Genomic DNA, 20,190 nt, shown 5'->3' with positions numbered 1-20,190 from the left:
TTTCATAGCTCAGTACACATCTCTGCAGTTTATACGTATCATTTTGAAGCATCCTGTATATTTCTACTGTGGACATTCTAAACTAGCAAACTTTATGATGGAAAAAGGCTAGAGAATTAGCCCTTTAGTGCAGGACCTACATTATTTATGGATAAAGGAATTAGCCGAAGTGAGACATGGAGAATTGTATGAAACTATCTTACAGACCACAGTCACTCCACTATCACATTTATGATTAATAAAACATACTAAAATGGGATATTAACTCGTAGGCTAAAGAGAGATTGCTAGTTATGAAGAATTCATACTCAAACATAAATACTGGAAACTTTTTGCTACAAGTGCTATATAATAGCATTGTCTATTACAGGTCTGCATGTTAATTAATTGCTGTTTTGTACAAGTACAGCTTACACTTGCATATACCTGATTTCCTTCCTTCATGTCTATTGTTTGACTTCTCTGTATCAATTCTGGCATATGGCATCCTAATATTTGCTGACAATTTAGAAGACCTTCAATTCCTTTTGAGCCAAAAATCTCCAATGCTGTTATCACCCTGGATGGAAACACCATTGATAGGTTATCACATTTGAAGTACCTAGGATGCTGATACCGTAATACTTCTTTTTGTTTAAAGGTGTTCATTTCTGTGTCCTTATGCATTTTAAATTATTGTTTTAATTATTTCAATATTATTTATGTGCATACGAGCCATGATGCACGCTGCGTCAGTGGCACTACCGATGAGATTTTCACCTTCGGTGCCATGTGACGCAGCATGTGCGTTATGACTGGTAATGAAGTGGAACGACGAATATAATGTTTTGTTCAATTGTAGAACTTCTTTACAACAGAAAAATAAGATTTTGAACATTTCGAACAAAAATACTGTGCAGTAGAATCTTATTATTGCTGTGTAAACAATGTATACTTACATTACTCCATAAGCTGTACAATGTAACTAGTCAATACAGTGTGCTACAACAAACACAGGGAGACATGCCATTGTTTGTGGTCAATTATTTCTGTCTCTTGTGGAATTCCACGAAACATTTCTCAAGGCACAAGCCTGACTCTTCTGGACACTCTCTGCAGTAGAACATGCTGTCCCTGCGCCGCCCCTCTTCATAACACAGTTTGCACCATGTCCTCAGTCTACATCCATTCTCCTCAGCCGCACATTTACTGACAAAATGAGTCCCTGTAGGTGGTGTGAGAGATTTTGGGAGCGTACGAAATGGTGGCCTGTAGTCAGCTGGTAATAACTCGCCAATTATCGCCAGTCGAAAGTCGTAAGAGTGATACCTTCCTTACAGAGAACTTGTTATACAACATGTAGGAATTGTATAATATCATTTCAACCACATGAATTCCTAATTTTTGATACCACTTCGTTGTTTTTCTTGTGATAGGATAGTACGAAATCATTTGGTCGTGGTGATCTGTGCCTGACATATGTCTATTATACTCCACTATTGCTTTAGGCTTCAGTTTTTTGGCCCCTCTCTTGTTGCTGACCTCCACCATGTCAAGCTCATATTCTGTGGAAATGAATCATACCTCGCGCTTATCCCGCCACTTTCCCGTGGCTATGCCATTAGCATAAGAGCAGACAACTTCTCCAACTTTTAGTTTGCTCTCAACTATGCTGGCTGGTGTCTCCTTCCTGCCAACTCTGAGCATACCAGTAGAATTAGTCCCATTACTGAGAAGAGTAGGGGAGAAAGCTATTATAGAAATTGTCCATATAGGGTGCATGTCCTAAATTTAGCCGGCCTTGCATAAGATGGAGCACTGCATTTTCAGCATGGCCTTTCCCACCTAAGTCATCTGTTATCCTGGTATAGACAGTAAAATTTATAACTGTTCCATCCGGCTCCATGAGCATATACAGCTTGATGCCGTATTTATGTCTCTTATTTTTTAAGTATTGACAAAACATCAGCCTACTACGCCACACCATCATGGATTCGTCAATACACGATTTTATCATTGAAGTACTCGATCATTGGCCTTATTTTATACAAACGGTCTGTTGGTTTTGGATCTCCCTCAGCTGGCTTTCTTGCAAAATGGAGGCAATTCAGTAGAAGTAGAAATCTATTTCTATTCATGTAGTTCCTAAAACATGGAATGTTGAATAACGTGTGCATTTTCCAGTAATCCCTAATACGAGACACTTGCCCAACACCCATGTGAAACACAAGTATTTAGGAGTTGTAGTAAGGATGTAAAGGAGAGAGCATATTTGTCTCTGGTGAGACCCCAACTAGAGTATGGTTCCAGTGTATGGGACCCTCACCAGGATTACTTGATTCAGGAACTGGAAAAAATCCAAAGAAAAGCAGCTCGATTTGTTCTGGGCGATTTCCGACAAAAGAGTAGTGTTACAAAAATGTTGCAAGTTTGGGCTGGGAAGACTTGGGAGAAAGGAGACTAGCTGCTCTACTAAGTGGTATGTTCCGAGCTGTCAGTGGAGAGATGGCGTGGGAGGGATTGGAATAACTTACCAAGGAAGATGTTCAATAAATTTCCAGTTTCTTTGCAATAATTTAAGAAAAGGGTAGGAAAACAACAGACAGGGAATCTGCCACCTGCGCGACTGCCCTAAATGCAGATCAGGATTGATTGATTGATTGATTGATTGATTGATTGATTGATTGATTGATTGATTGATTGATTGAATGAATGAATGAATGAATGAATGAATGAATGAATGAATGAATGAATGAAGTCCTAAAATTACACGGAACTGATCCATGGTGACTTAGTACTAGTCCGTAATCCTTGACTTTTCAGTGACATTTCCTTGCAAAAATAATTCTTCTACAAATGTGTTTCATTCGGTGACAATGTTATTCAGCAAGTTGTCATCTGCAAGCAAGTGAAAATAATCAGTAGTTTTCGTGTCACTTGGCAGTGGAACCTTCATTCCCGGCCGACCAATAAAGTTTATTTGTTTCATTGAGGACGAATCTGAACTCCAAGAAATTACCCCTGAAATATTGCCCATGTTATTTGGCAGGAGATTTGGAGATGAGATATTACTTACATCTTCCTCATCTTCTGAAATGTGAGAATTGGGAGTAGACACTCGACCCACACATCCGTGATTAAAATTCTCACTCAGGTGGCTACAGTCACTTTTCACATTGTCATCACTGCCATCACTGTCACTGTCACTAGCATTCAGGAGAGCTTCCAGACTATCATTATTAATTACAAATCGCCTGTTTATCCCACAAAGACGGGGTTTCTTTTGGTGAGAAGGTTTTGAAACTTCACTGTTCTCTCTTGACATCGCAGAAATGTATGCCGACTTGTAATGGCTACAGAGATTGTAACTAACAATTGAACTGATGCCCGGATGGCGCATATGTTTAATAACACCTTAACATTGCACAGATAAGAGGTCTGTTTGTTTACATACATATTGGCGGAAATACAAGCTTCAATATTAGGTGCGGAGTGTGACACACACGTGTCGTCATTGGCACGGAGTGAAAGTGGAGTCATGACACATATGTGTCGTCATCGGCCGCAAACGTGTTAACACAAGAACAAGATCTGAATGTAGAAATCGAAACCAAAATAGGCATTAGACAAAGTATTTTTCTGAAATTAAGACATCTTATGTGCAACCCTGACCTGCGATTTGGACTTGTTGGCGTGTCATAAACTTTGCTGCTTAATATTATTGAAGGATGTATAGTAAAGGCTTCGTCAATGAACCAACTGCAGGCCTTTGAAATGAGAAAGTGTTGCAGAATGTTTTGAAGATCCTGTGAGTGACTGCATCATCAACAAGGAGACACTCCACCATGGTGGAAAATCATGTGAAGTCGTAATCCTCACAAAACAGGATAGCAGCTAATTCTGACACATCTTCCAAAATTAAAAAAATACAGTCTGATGTGACTAGAAGGCAAGATAACAGGGAAACATGGATGTGGGCAGAGAAGATTATCTGTGGTATAGAACCTCTGACAGTGGTTCAACATTCACGATACGGCAGCTCTTATATAGAAAACTTAAAAGAGAAAAAATTACACCATGATGGTTGCCATCCTTCTGTGAGGAGACATCATCTCATAAAGAAGAAGAAGAAGAACTGTTAGATCTTTTAAGGATTAGTGGGTCATAAATTTTTACCTTCTTGTAATGCTATATCTTTCACATTCCAGCACTCGTATTGTTTGAGTTCTCTTTCCTTCACCATTCTTCAGTCAGTCAGTCACTACTGATCTGCATTTAGGGCAGTCACCCAGGTGGCAGATTCCCTATCTGTTATTTTCCTAGCCTTTTCGTAAATGATTGCAAAGAAATTGGAAATTTATTGAACATCTCCCTTGGTAAGTTATTCCAATCCCTAACCTTAAACGAATATTTGCCCCAATTTGTCCTCTTGAATTCCAACTTTATTTTCATATTGTGATATTTCCTACTCAAACCACTCAAACTTATTCGTCTACTGATGTCCTCCCACGCCATCTCTCCACTGACAGCTCGGAACATACCACTTAGTCGAGCAGCTAGTCTCCCTCTACTTCTCTTACCCTCCATAACAGAGTCCATTATTCTCCTAGGTAACCTATCCTCCTCCATTCGCCTCACATGACCCACCACCGAAGCCAGTTTATGCGTACAGCTTCATCCATTGAGTTCATTCCTAAATTAGCCTTTATCTCCTCATTCCAAGTACCCTTGTTCCTATCTATTTGTGCCAGCAATCATTCTCGCTACTTTCATGTCTGTTACTTCTAACTTATGAATAAGATATCCTGAGCCCACCCAGCTTTCACTCCCGTAAAGCAAAGTTGGTCTGAAAACAGGCCAATGTAAAGATAGTTTTGTCTGGGAGCTGTCTTACTTCTTACAGAATACTGTTGATCGCAACAGCAAGCTCACTGCATTAGCTTTACTACACCTTGATTCAATCTCACTTACTATACTACCATCCTGGGAGAACACACAACCTAAACACTTGAAATTATCTACCTGTTCTAGCTTTGTATCACCAATCTGACATTCAATTCTGTTGAATTTCTTACCTACTGACATCAATTTAGTCCAATATAATTATTAAATTAATGTTGTAATGGTCCACCTTTCAATACTATAATATGTAATATTCTAAATTACATTAATTAGGGACTAGTTTCGGCCGGGGCTGGCCATCTTCAGCCTTAATGTAAAACATCTAGTAACTAAACAAATGTACGTGCACAAAATTGACATAAAACAAATTAAACAAATAATATACACAAATTGACATTAAAACTGGGATGGAATTATGAATAAATTTGAAAATAATCTAGGTTCTAACATCTTGAGTATGCTCATCATTGAGACTAATTTCAAGTATTAATTTATGTACACAGAACTGTTAGTTCTGATACTGCTGATCATTAATATTCAATAGTCAATGGGAACTGGTAAATATTGATGCCGTAGTTCATCACCAAATCTATTTGTGTTGTGTTAGCTATATGCAATCCATTGGAAACCCCTGTAAATAACCACTAGCTGACGGGGAACTGTTAGATGTTGAGGATGAAGCAATGGTTATGGACCATCGGTGGATTGTATAGTCCTAGCCGCCTGAGCACAAGGAGGGCCATGACTCAGAATATGTCCGATATGCCACTCCCATTCCATAGCAACTGGTACCCTGACTCTCAGAACCACTTCCTAGGCCACTCAGCCATTGCCCATGGTTCACGAACTAGGACGTGACTACAGTAACCCACACCATGAACCATTGATATTATTGATTAGTTATTATTCTTGCTGTCTTCAGATCTGTTTTCACTCCTCTGCAGTTGCCAGAAGCACAGCTGTTATGTATTTAAAATACAATTGCCCTCGGGTGTACCAGGAACTACTGCTATGTCATGGTGCTCTAACATCTGGCTCTGACGCTAGGTAGAAGATCAGGCAAAATATGTCTGCTCAGTTAGTCTGTCGGTCAGTCAGTCCTTGGTGATGTAGTAGTTCCTTTCACTCTAACGTCACTAGCCGGTGAACAGTTAACTCACATTTCATTCGGAATTAGTCATGTTGTTTTTGCTTTTGTAGCACTCAAAAATTCTTCTCTAAAATCCATCTTGTTCTGGGAGATGTGATGACTGCACTCAGTCCACTAGTGTGGTATGGAGTCCTTGTCCTCTTCCCACTGTGATAAACAAGTGCAATCATATTTTGAATAATATTTTGAATAAGACACCTACTCAAGGAAAAAAAATATCAAAAATGGCTTTCATGGCCGCAGATCTTACAATCACAGGAATACAATCAGGTTTTGGGTGGTAAAGCCGTGTGCATTTTGCAGAGTTTCGCCCAGACGTGCCATTTGGGATCATCAGCTGGATTGGCACGCCCCTCCAGGACTCTGCTTAGCAGTGGCAGACCAAGCGCATGGTCCCGCTGTGTTAGCAAATATGGATTGCTAACCTGCTAAAGGAGAAGTGAATTCTCCGTTTCCAAAAAAATATATGATTTAAGAATGTATGCCTCATATCAATAATGGAAATAAATATTTTATCTGACAGTTGTCTTATAGTAACAATATACACAACAATATACTACATAAGAAAAATATGTAAGTCATTGAGTAGTACTTTATTGCAGCTGATGATTATGTGAGATTAACATAGGATGTTGGTTTCAGGGACAATGAATTAGCAGAACTTCGAAGATATCAGAATCAAGCAGCAGATTACAGTCAGCAGGTAGCAGACCTCCAGCGTCAAATAACGAATGAACGTTTTGAACGAGCCCGGGCTGCAGATGAAAGTAGAAGGTAATTGAAACTAGAAGTGAATGACTATTGGCCATGACTTACCAAAACAGAAGCAAACTACATCATCAGTTTTGGAAGGACCTGTAATAAATTTAGTTCAATTCTTATATCTTTAACTGGGATCTTGAGAAGGATGTGGTAAAACCTGTAGTTTAAGTTGTACTTCAGATCCTGTCATGATTTTCACTGATAGCTGCAACTATGTACTGAACATAGATTTGAATACTACTATAGACAAATGATGATAGATTAGGCAATATATGTGTGATCTTCATCATCATCATCATCATTTTCCAGCTCCAGTTTCCTGGGTGTGGTGTACATGCTCCTGTCAAAGTATAGTTTCTCTTCCTATACGTCCTCCCACATGGCATTCCTCTTGCTGACCTCCGATTTCACTGTGTCTGTCCATCTATTCCTTGGTCTCCCTACTGGCCTCTCCCCCTTTCACTTCTCTGTCAAAGTAATTCCTTGCTGTTCTTGTTCCATCCATCCTCATAACATGTCTAAACCATTGTAGCCTGCATCTTCCTAAAAACTCAGTGGCAGGAATTTTGATGCCAGCCTCCTTTCTGTTTGCTTCATTTCTAATCTTACCCTTCCAGGTCTTTTAGTTCATTGTTCTGTTGACTGGATTTTACTATTTGCCTTGTTATGCAGGGTACATGTTTCGAGTCCATATGTGAGAACTGGAATGAAGTAGGTATAAAACATGGTCAGTTATTCTTTCTGGTTTATTTTATCATCCCAGAGTAGATTTCTCACTTGAAAATAAAATTGAGAAGTTTTCTGAGTCTTATTAAGTATTTCTTGGGGCCGATGACCTTAGATGTTAGGCCCCTTTAAACAACAAGCATCATCAATTACGGTATTTTAACTGTGTTATCTTTTAAATGATATTTCCAAGGTATTTGAAGTAAAACAGACTGCAATAGAGCTCCCTCCAGGAAAATGTTTGAATCTGTGCCTTGCCTGTTGAAAGTCATTTCAACAGTTTTTGTTTTACTGATATTTAGTCCATATTCTTTAAACTTGCTGTTCCAAAGATTTAGTATCGCCTTTACTTCTGCTTCATTTTCTCCCCAGATCAGAACATCATCTACAAATATTATAGTGTTAGACTCTTTGCAATGTTCTGTGATGGACTTATTGATCCGATCCATAACAATGATGAACAGGAGTGGTGACAAGGCACCTTGGACTCCTCTTTTGGTTTCAAACCAATCTGATCTTCCATCCCCTACTTGGACACAGATAAACTATAAACATATACTTTATTGATTAGGAAGTTTGACACACCTATACCTTCTAGGCATTCCCAGATTATCTCCCTAGGCACACTGTCGTAGGCCTTCTCGATGTCCATAAAAACCATCGCTAAGTTCTTGCCATATTTCCATTGCTTCTCTATTAGCTTTTTGATGGCAAATATCAGGTCTGTAGTGCTTCTGTTCTTCCTGAACCCATGTTGCTCCTCCTCCAATAACAATTCCTGATTCTTCTTTCAATTATCTTCTCCAGAAGTTTAAGAGTGAGAGAGTGGAGTAATACCCCTATAATTTCTGCATTTCTTCCTGTATTCCTTTTTATACAGGGGGATAATGATACCTTTCATCCAGTCTTCTGGTATCCTGTTCTCTTTCCAGATGACAGTGATTACTCTATACAGCCATTGTATGCCTTGTGCTCCAGCTGCCTTGATCATGTCAGCAGTGAGGTCATCAACCCCTGGGGACTTACCATTTCTCATGTTCGTCATGTACTTTTACGAGATCTTGCGTTTCTTTACATTGTTTATTTTCTTCGGTATCTGTATTTTAATTTTGCTTTAGGCTGACGATGACCTAGTACTAGGTCGAAACTAGTCCCTAATCATTTATGTAATTTAAACTCTTTACATTTTGTATTGAAAAGGTGGACCCAAATAATACATTAATTTGCTCTATTGTAATCACAGTTTAACACGGATCTATCTTTATGAAACTTATTTCATTTAATTACTCTTCTGTAGTGAAAGCTGGGTGGATTCAGGATGTCATATTCATAAGTTAGAAAGAATGGACATGAAAATAGTGAGGACGATGGCTGAAACAAAGAGGTGGGAACAATGGCAGGAGAAATCTTGAATGAGGAGATAAAGGTCAAATTAGAAGTCATAAGATGAAGCTGTACATTTTAACCGGCTTTGATGGTGAGGTCATGTGAGGTGAATGGAAGAGGATAGGTTACCTATGAGAATAATGAACTCAGTCATGGAGGGTAAGAGAAGTAGAGGGAGACCAAGATGATGATGGTTGGAGTCGGTTTTTAATAATTTAAAAATTAGATGTGTGGAATTAAATGAGGCTACAGAGCTAGTTACAAACAGAGGATTGTGGAGATACTTTAATGAGGCTTTCAGACTGAATGCTGAAAAACACACAGTAAGTCTTTAAGGGACAATCAAATGAAAATGGGTAACCTGCCAAAAAGTATAACAGAACATTTCTTACCTCAAAATTAGTCAGCAAAACTGTTAAGACATTCATGTGACGGTCAGCCACACACTTCATCATCCGATGCAAACTGATCTCAAGCTTGGGGTGACAGTCACTGTACAGTGCTATGAAGATGCATTGCAGAAACTGAAGCGTACCATAAAGCCAAAACACCCAGGCATGCTATCTAACGGTATTGTAATTCTTCATGACAACTCCTGCCCCCCACACTACCATCACTGTGAGAAATACGCTTCAGAGATTTGGGTGTGGAACTCCTCAATGACCTCCCTCTTCCTACAGGTTATATCTCTCCCCATACGATTTTCACATTTCTGGGGAGCTGAAGAAATAAATTCACGGACATTGTTCATTTGTATTTTTAGACTGTGTGTGACTGGGTACAGATGTAGTTCCATCAACAGCCTGCGCGCATGTGTGTGAGATAAGAGGTAGTTGACCAAGTCAGTTGGCTATGTGATACAGGTACAGGTCATGTTCCTAACCCCACCGTCGATAGCCCTGAAAATGGTTTTCTGTGGTTTCCCATTTTCACTCCTCATTTCCCTAGTACACCTCTTCAGTGATTCCTAGGTCATCTATGACAGCTGTTGGCATAGCTGTGGAGGATCAAACCAGCCTTCGGGCTGAATAACCAACATACACACATACACCTGGCTAATACAGGTACTGTGTCTGAACCTTGAGACCATGGCTGCTACCTTCCTAACTGTAGTTCTCTCCCATCTCATTTGCTGCTGGAAACCTGTGCATGTTATTTCAATGTTCAACACACAGCAAAAATTTCAAGAAAGTTAGTTTTGACTCCTAAGTTTCCAAACAATATTAATTCGAAGAGATCGCCCAATAATTTCATTGTTTTGCTTATTTGGATAATCACCATTCTCAATTCCAAGTAGTCAAATAAACTGTGTCTAGTGAGGTAACAAACTTACAAAAATATTGACAGAAAATATATCATATGGTGGGCAATATAAGGAAGCTATGTCAAAATGAAAAGAGTAGCAGAGGACTGGGGACAGGAATGTGTGGGAGAGCTACCATGTGAAAACTCGCCTCAGGTCAGAACACTTATTATATATCTATCTCTCTACATATAGACATTCATAAAAAAATTATCCTTCCTTCACTGAAGATTACCTAGTCTTGACCATTCAATGCCTGTGTAGTGTTTTATGCCTGTAGCAGAAGTATACCACATTCTTGTTTTGGTAAGTTATAGCTGCTGCTATATCATTGCACTTTTACAAATATAGATAGTGTTTCAAAAATACATGGCAAAATTGCAGGGTTGGATTTCTGAAATGTACAGGAGACAAGGTTATACTTTATGAACATGGGTCCAGAAATTCATAATTACTGAGATATCAGACTCTCAGGTATTGTCATTATCTTTCTTTCCATGGCACTACAGCCCTTGAATGGCCTTGGCCTGCCAAGCCCGAAGGCCTGCAGATTACGAAGTGTCGTGTGGTCAGCATGACAAATCCTCTCGGCCGTTATTCTTGGCTTTCTAGACCGGGGCCACTATCTCACCATCAGATAGCTCCTCAATTCTAATCACGTAGGCTGAGTGGACCTCGAACCAGCCCTCAGGTCCAGGTAAAAATCCCTGACCTGGCTGGGAATCGAACCTGGGGCCTCCGGGTAAGAGGCAGGCACGCTACCCCTATGCCGTGGGGCCAGCATTGTCATTATCATCATCATCAATGTCCCACTCCAGTCGACTGGAGTCTCAGCTATTGTAAACTGGAATATTATTTGTGATAATTTAGTGTGAATTTCCTATAATAACAAACTCTGTTCAGTACCTTGCAAGTAATGTTCAAATTGCCCACCCACTTCCATAAATGTGGCTTTTACTCATCGTCTCATTGCGTTACGAACATGCTTACAAATGCCTGATTTTGCAAATATCTTTTCATAAGTCTGTTTGCATGAAGTGTTGCTTCATCTGCTTAGCAGGTATGTTCTCCAGCAACTTTCAAGTATCTCTGCACAACAAAGTTCAACAGGTTAAGATCAGGTGAGCTTAGAGACCAAACAATTGTTCCACCTCTACCTGTCCAGTGATGATGTGCATTAAGGTGTTCTAAAATGTTCAGGGACACCATCACTCATGAAATACATCTCATGACACTGTGCTAGTGATATGTCTTCCCAAGAGAGTCTGATATCTCAGAAATTATGTTTTTCCAAATCCGTGGTTTTATAACCTTTTTATTTGTACTACACATGAAGAATCCAACCCTTCAGTTTTGCCATGTATTCTTTAAAATCCTTGTATTATGATCATTCCAGCCTTGAAGAAATACCTAAGTATATTTTAAATTCTTGGCCAGTATGATCAGAAGAATACATATACTGTAGGTTACAACCCAGATTCACAGCCTCGTAAGAGATATTTGGAATGACCTTGTTAATAAATGAATTGAACTCCCTCCTGAAACATCTGGCAGTAATATCTTCACCTGTTCGTGTAATATTTGCAACTGTCTGTTTCCTTCATTTCTGTCTTCTTTCTCTAGGAATGTAATAAACTGGTAAGTTTTAAAAATGCATTATATTATACAGTAAATGGATATCTTTTTGTCATACTGTATTTTAGATATAGAAAGCATACAAGGATGGAAAGAAGCTTTTCTATATTACTGAGGAAAGTGTTTCCAAAGTAAAAATGAGATAATATGCAATTTTGATCACATTTGAGTTGTTTGGGACCAAGTAAATAAACTAAGATTTTAATCCTTGATAAATGTTTCATATATTTCAATTATTGAAGAATGATGTGTAAGTGAATGAATTGAAGCATGCAGTCTTTCAAGGTTCTTTGTTACTTTCTTTAGTCAGCATATATAAGCGTTTGGTGATGTGCGATTGTGTACATAAAATTTTATCCTCGACAACTCAGTTTGTGTGTTCATATGTACTTAATTAGACGATTCTGGAATGTGTTGTTCAGTTCACTGGAAGTATGCAGGTCTAGACGATTCTGAAATGGGTTGTGCAATTCAGCGGAGGCAGGTATGTAAATAATTCCTGACTGCCTGAAATTTAAGAGAAATGTGTGGAATTAACTTTTCTTCACTTTGTCCACGTCCTCTCCTTAATGTGTTCATTTATTTTATACAGTGGTAGATATCACATTGGTTTATAGAATCATAATTTTTGTACAACTGGGTGAATTCCATGCGGTCAGGGGCATGCAGCTGGGAGTTTGCATCCAGGAGATAGTGGGTTCGAACCCACTGTCGGCAGCCCTGAAGATGGTTTTCCATGGTTTCCCATTTTCACACCAGGTGCATGGTTTACTGCTTGGCAACATGATCTCCACTTCATCTTATCCAGTACATCATCAGATTATAGATGAACATGGCACATGCCTTCATGTAACTGATCCAACCAGTGTTCCTAGGGCAAACTGTGAGGTCGATTTCCAGACGGGGTGAGAAGGAATGCTGTCTTCATTAACCCCTTAACCAGGGTGTTTCCACTGAGAAACGAACATTCGTAACAAGGAATATATTTTGACTGAAAACGAGTTAATTTATCACACCCATTATCATGATGTAGGTGATGAGTTATGTTGTCATGCCCATTACTCTTCCATGAATGATGAAGGAACTCATTCCGTCCATTGTGTGCTTCCGTGAATGATGAAGGAACTTGTCCTGCCCATCCGAAAATTTGCGTTACTGAAATTAGCTTTACAAAATGTGTAATGGTAATGTAACCCTAGCAACTCTCCAGGCTGTGATGAAAGATAGGGATCGATGGTCAGACAGTGTTACCTAGCAGCAGTGGAGGCTATGTCTTATGATTGTTGGTCATCTGAAATTAGCAGCCGTTGATGGATGGCCATGACCGAGAGACATATTTATGATCATTTGATTTTTGCAAAAGGAAATGTTGTTTCTTTTGATTTGCATTTAGTAATTCAAACCGTAATTCTATATATGATTAGATTTCTTGCAGCTGTATTATGATGCTACATCTGACACTATAGTTCATTTCTTACGAATTTTGACTTAACATTTGAGTGCTACCTTTTGGTGAAGGGTAAGTGAATTAATAAACAGCCAATCATAGGCATAGACATAAATATGTCTTATGGCTATGATCATCTGAAAATTTGCGTTATTAAAGTTAGCGTTACAAAATGTGTAATGGTAGTGAAATCCTAGCAACCATCCAGGCTGTGATGAAAGGTAGGGATTGAAGCGCGTTAGACTCCATTTCCAGTTACCAGTGTTATTGATCTGTTGTTTACTGTAACCACCTGCTATTGGCTGTGTGTTGTATTTTGCTCAGCTCTTTTTGTGGTCTTTGTGCTAGGTTTTTGGCAACTCCGATGCTGGTTGATAAGCACGAACATGTGGGCTAAGGGATTAGTGTGGCAGTCGTGTCGCGCCAAGGTGCAAATGTTAAATGCGGCCACATGAACTATAGCGAAGTTATTACCAACTGCGTCCAAACAGGACTAACGTGCTGTTATTCTGTTCTTAGCTGCCAAAGGACAAACACTGGTGGACATCTATTGGAGAATGAAGACTGTGTATGGGGCAGCATGTCTATCGAAAACCATCATTGTGGAATGGTGCATCAAGTTCCATGCGGGTCGTGTTTCGACACAGGATGCTGGTCGATGTGGGAGGCCAAGCTCGTCCATTACAGACAACAACAAGCGGGCGGTGGGTGAGGCGATTAGGGCAGACCGGTGCATAACCATTCATGCGCTAGCAATGGATCTCGACATCAGCTTTGGTAGCGTGCAACACATTATCCAGCAGGCTACTGAAGGTCTGCAGCCAGTGGATACATTGGGTGTTGAATCCCGAACAAAAAGCACAAGAGATGGCTGTTTGCCTGCGGCACCTGATGCGTTTCAATGTGGAGCGCATTGTTACAGGCGACGATAGTTGGTACCACCACCACCACTGGGAACAAAGGAATCGAAAGCATCGATGATGCAGTGGTGTCATCCATCGTCCCCTCGTCCCAAGAAGTTCAACAATAGCCAACTGTTGGTGAGAAAGGTGATGCTCACCCTATTCTTTGATTACCGGGGCTCATTGCTGATTGATTTCAAGGAACCTGGTGCCTCCATCACTGGGGAATGGTACTGCATAACCCTGGAGAAATTAAGGCGAAAAGTCTGGGAAAACTGCACCAGGGGATCCTGCTGCTTCATGATAATGCCCATCCCCATATTGCAAAGGTCGTCACAGAGAAGGTACTCCAACAAAAATAGGAGACACTCGAGCAACTGCCCTATAGTCCTGATATCTCCCCATGCAATTATCACATCTTCAGTCCCCTCAAAAAGGCCTTGTAATATTGACGCTTCCTGTCGTACAAGGATGTGCACATGTGCAGCAGGTGGTTGCAGACTTCTTCATGCAAAAGACACAGTGTTTTACCACACGGGGATCTTCAACCTGGTGCGCCGGTGGGATGTGTACCTCAATGCTTACGGTGATTTTGCCTGATTGGCATCCCGATTTAGGACTCTACAGTCGTCAGACATAAACATTTTGATTGCCCCTAACATTTCACAATGTAGAGTTTATGCGTTTATTGTTTAGTATTTTTTAATAGTATAGTGCGTTATATGTGGTGAATAGTGTGTAACAATCTCCCTTAGCCTTTAGCAGTCCCCTGCCACATCTACAAGGCAGCAGCTTTTTAGTGAATGTATGTGGCATTTCCTCCACAAAGGTTTCCTTCAACCTCCTAAGGAGAACTTTTCCGCCCATAGTCATTGGTTCATCCTTAGTTTGCCAAGTTTGGTATTAGCCACCTGACCCTCAGCCAAATAGTCGCATGTTGTACCGTCTACTGTCATATATGGTAGCAGGAAGAAGTTCAAGAAAGATTAATGCTTGGAATTGTCATTTTAAGGAATTTGGCCTTAAAATCAGCCTTAAGAAAACCGTTGTTATGACAGTAAACATATAAAAGTCAGGAGCAAATATCACAGCAGACGGACAGAAATTGCAAGAAGTTAACCACTTCCAGTACCCCGGTTGTGTCCTGACTGAAGATAACCGATCATATGCGAAAATCACAAACAAAGTTCAAAGAGGAGCTGTCCTTTACTATCAGGTTCGAAGCCTTCTCTGGGACAGCCAGATTCTAATACTAGCCAAACGAATACTTATCAAGCTTACTTCTTGCCCATGACAACCTATGGCCTTCTAACTTGTATCATCACAGGCAGAGATAAAAGTAGACTCCAATCTGCAGAAATGAAATTCCTCTGGACAATGCTACAAAAAATCAGGAACAGATAAGGTCTGCAATGAGAGGATTCGCCAAGGGATTCAAATTAGAGAGTTGTTAAGCGATACCATAATCATATCAAGATTGAAATGGTGTGGCCATGTAATGAGAATGGATTCTTGCTCATTAACTAAGGAATGGTTGAAGAAAACATTAGACGGCTAAAGACCTAGAGGCAGACCTCGAAGGAGATGGATCAAACAAGTCAAACAAGATTTAGAACATAGAGGAGTGGATTGGAACCAAGTACAGGAATAAGAATGGTACCTGAATCAACTGAAGTGGCGAGCGCTTATACACCGCACCCGGGAAACTGGAGATGGTTAACTGAGCGATGATGATGATGATGATGATGATGACGACGATGATGGAGTGTGTAGCAAGGTATATTAGTGCTCTGGTTTATTTAGTAGCTTAGTTTAAAATTTTGTTCAGAAGTTATACATTAGGTTCATTTTAGGCCCTGTATGAATTTTAAATTCTGCCATGTCGACGTCCACAGCTAAGGAGCCAGGCCCGGGAAATTATTTGCAGTGTTAAGGAGTATTTCGAGAAGGAGGAAGATAATGGCCTGCGTCCCTTGCCTGTTGCAAAAGCAATTCAGAAAAGATTAATAGGAACACAGTTATAAGCATAGGGAAGGAGCAGTACAGTACTAGCTGAGGAACAGGCAGTGGAGCTGTCCAAACTTGAAACACCAGGGAAGAAGAAGAATAAGCCTAAATCAGTAACGCAATTAGACTCTTTTCAGCAAGATGCAATTCGTCAGCATATTTACGCTTATTACCATAGAAAAGAACATCCTACTCTTAATAAATTGCTTCGGTCTCTTGACAACAGTGAACTTTTCAGTGGGAGTAAATCTTTCCTTAGAAAAGTAGTTAATGGGTTTTAGGTACAGATCGGGAGAAGATTGCTGATGGAGAGAGGCGATATTGTGATGTGGTGGTGCATATTTCTTAGAGAGATTGTTGGCGAGAATTTTTATTCTGTTGTATGGTTGGGTTAAAGCTTCTCATTTCCAGGGAAAAGGCTGGACAGATGATTCAATAGAAGGCACTATACAGTACCTGTTGGGAAGGGGAGGCAGAATCATAGTGATTCATGCCAATACTTCTCAAGGTTTTGTGCCAAATTGTTTGTATGTGTTTCGGTCTAAGAAAACTAGAAATTACGAGGAAATGAATAGTGGTACATTTCAGAAACGTTTTGAGGAAGTGCTGAGCAACTTGCTTGAAGAGAGCAAAATAAACATGGACAATGCCCCTTACCACTCTGTCATTCTTGACAAAGAACCAGCAATGGCAGCCAGAAAGAATGAGTTGATTGAGTGGTTGAAGGAGCACAATATTTCAGTTCGCAATGACATGAGGAAGGGAGATCTCATGCATCTTGTGAAACAAAAAACAAGCCCCATTGCCCAGTTTATGTGGTGGATGAAATGGTTAGCATGCTGGCCTGTGGTCTCAGGGGTCCCGGGTTCGATTCCCGGCAGGGTCGGGAATTTTAACCATAATTGGTCAATTCCCCTGGCACGGGGACTGGATGTATGTGCCATCTTCATCAGAATTTCATCCCATTCTCATCACAACGCGCAGATCGCCTACGGGCATCAAATCAGAAGATCAGCACCAGGCCTCTCCGGAGGCCACACACCATTTTATTTAATTTCAGTAAATGAATTTTACAACCTTTTACTTTCAGTGTTAAAAGAAACAGATGGTGGGTACAAAGTATGCCCCCGTTGGTATTCCTAGGGTTAATGGTTCCATTTGACTCTACTGTATGGTCGACACTCTATTTTCTGTGTTTTCTTAATATTGAACCATATCATATGGCAGCAATGTAATAAAATAAAACAACACTACTATCACTAATCAGTCATATATTTTTGCTAAACACACATAATTACACATGCATCATTATACACAGTAACACTCAATTGATCTGTTAAACCGTATTGATACTTATCTCATTTTGCTGTGCTCAACCCTGTTCAATTTGGTAACTCACAACAACACACCACATCTCAACTTCAGCAACAACCCACTGAACTGTACTGCTGTTTAATATACATATTTCAGGCTAAATTTTCAGATAATTCTGGTGTTGTCTTACATTGTATTACTAAAAGATATGGAGTTAGTTCTAGAATAATATATAGACGTCCTTGGTTAGTCATTGTTCTAAAGTTCTCTAGAATCAACACACTCCAAATAATTCTGAATTTGTCATAACGTCCTATTACAACTAGATCTCCAGAAGATACATTCAGCAACAATCCACTGTTTCAGAGTTCTCTTGAATTAGCACAAGTGCACATAGAAGTTTCCTGAACATACTTGAAACAAATATGTAAAATTGTTTACAAGTTGTTTATGCATATAACCTAACCTACATCAATATCCGCCCTATAACTTAAAACAATTTTTCACTTCTTGTCGACACTTTCTAGGCCATAAATTGTATCTTAGCTCTGTGTTGTCATCTATCATGGCTCTTAGATTCATCTCCTCTTTTGGTTTGGTGAGTAGTTCGGTTTCCTCCTTGTTATGATGGGATTGCTCCATGTCTATGGCCTCGGTGCATACCATCATCGCCCTCTCCTCCAGCTGGAACAGATTCCCTTGCAGCACCTGGCTCACCCTGGACTCGTAGTGGTTGTTTCACTGGTTGTAGCTACGCTGCATGAATCTTGACTGGTTGGGTGGTCTGCAGTAAGCAGACCCACGTCCCAGCCATTTGTCCACTTCGACGGCCCAATCCACTTCGGTGCAAGGCCTGCATGGAATCCGCCAATCTTGCAACTGACTGGTTGATTATGCTGCAGTACCTGTTGGCCTGGTAGGAAGACCTAGTCTTCTTCAGCGTCTAGTGCCTTGGCCTGGCAGTGTTCTCTTCTTGGCCAGCCGCATGCATTCTCTGGATGACCTGCTGCTAATTGTGCTTCCATTTGGTGAGGGAGACTACTGTGTCATCTTGACCAGAAGTGGGAGATGATTGAATCTCCCAGTCACCAGTGCTATGTAGTTGTCATCGAAGGAACAGCTATGCTGAGGAGTATCAAGTTACTTGGTTGATACTTAGTCGTAAAGCAAAGAGTGATTACGGTACCTGACAGTCCCACAGTTTGTGCTCTTTGTCTATTAGATGAATCTATAGAATACGCTTCAGCTCTTGCTTCCATCGTTCTGTTCGGTTGGCCTCGTGTTATGGATAGGGGCAGTCCAGTGTTCCACATCCCAGTTGTTCATCATCTGCTGCCACTTCTTCAACATGAACTGGCTCCCATTATGTGGCAGAATGAACCGTGGATAGCTGTAGCATCTGAATACCTTGTCCTGCAGAAGGCTGGTGATCCATCCCATTGTTGCTTCTGGTATAGGGAAGGCTTCAACCAACTGGTGAAGAGGTTGGTAACTGCCAGAAGTCCAGTCTTACTTCTCAGAATTCTGGGGTATAGGTTCATCAGGTCAAGGGCTATGATTTCCCAGGGGTGTTGTTGTCATCGTTTCCAACAGCTGCTTGTCTTGGTGCGCCATTGTTCCTTATGTCATTCCAACAGGTATGATAAATATGAAGGCCGGGAAAGCATAGCGTTACTAGAAAAACTTAAAAATAACACATTTGAGGATGTTCGTACATTTCATATTACCCTATTCAACTCTATTTATATCATAACGGTTGATAACTCCTCAGAGATAATTTATTTATGTACCGGTATTGCTCGTTTTTGGTTGTAGAGCCTTGTATGGGTCCAATTCAGCTTCTTCTATGATCCGATTCTGTTGTTCCTCTATGTACTGAATCTTTTTCCTCTTCAGGAGCTCTTTGTACTGAGCTCTCTGTTGCTGGTACTCTTCCAGGTTTTCCATGTTCCTTCTTTCTCTTCCTCTGTTCAATTTTTCTAAGGTGCTTCTCCTTGCCTCATAACATTATTTGCCAAACCAAGGTTTTGACTTTCTTGTCCCCAGGCTTAAGAGAAGCTGCTTCTTCATAGCAACTTGCTATCCACCATGCTGCGGAATCTATTTCACCTTCATCTATCATATTCTTCACCTGGTCGATCTGGCTTGTACAGCTGAATCAGAAAGTGATGGAACCATGGAAAAATATTCTAAACATGGTACTGATAAAACCAGATGACCTTTATAAAGAAACTGAAGTGATAGATGGTATAAGTGATCATGAAGCTGTCTTTGTCATAGATAATAATAAATGCAATAGAAAAGAATGTCTCCAAAGTAGTACTATGAAAATGGAATGGTGTATGGCTTTTAGTACCGGGAGTGTCTGAGGACAGGTTCGGCTCGCCAGATGCAGGTCTTTTGATTTGATGCCCGTAGGCGACTTGCACATCGTGATGAGGATGAAATGATAATGATGATACATACACCCAGACCCCATGCCAGCGCAATTAACCAATTATGGTTAAAATTCCCAACCCTGCTGGGAATCAAACCCAGGACCCGTGTGACCAAAGGCCAGCACACTAACCATTTAGCCATGGAGCCGGACAGTAGGACTATTAGGCAATACCATATGGTTGATAAATGGAGCATGGGGAGAAATTTTAAAAAGCAATTATGATCAATGGAAAATGTT

General features: G+C 40.3%; 1 protein-coding gene across 1 annotated transcript in view; it reads left to right on the top strand.

Moving 5' to 3' along the window:
- The window catches only part of LOC136866120 (centrosomal protein of 135 kDa), a 670,869-nt gene that overhangs the window by 588,589 nt on the left and 62,090 nt on the right, over positions 1 to 20,190 (top strand). The window contains exon 21 of the mRNA XM_067142807.2: positions 6,674 to 6,805. Coding sequence (XP_066998908.2) covers positions 6,674 to 6,805 — 132 coding nt within the window. The remainder of the gene's footprint in view (positions 1 to 6,673; positions 6,806 to 20,190) is intronic.

This window comes from Anabrus simplex, chromosome 3 (assembly GCF_040414725.1).
Source record: "Anabrus simplex isolate iqAnaSimp1 chromosome 3, ASM4041472v1, whole genome shotgun sequence".
NCBI classification, from domain to species: Eukaryota; Metazoa; Arthropoda; class Insecta; order Orthoptera; family Tettigoniidae; genus Anabrus; species Anabrus simplex.
This window is presented reverse-complemented; position numbering and strand designations above follow the sequence as displayed.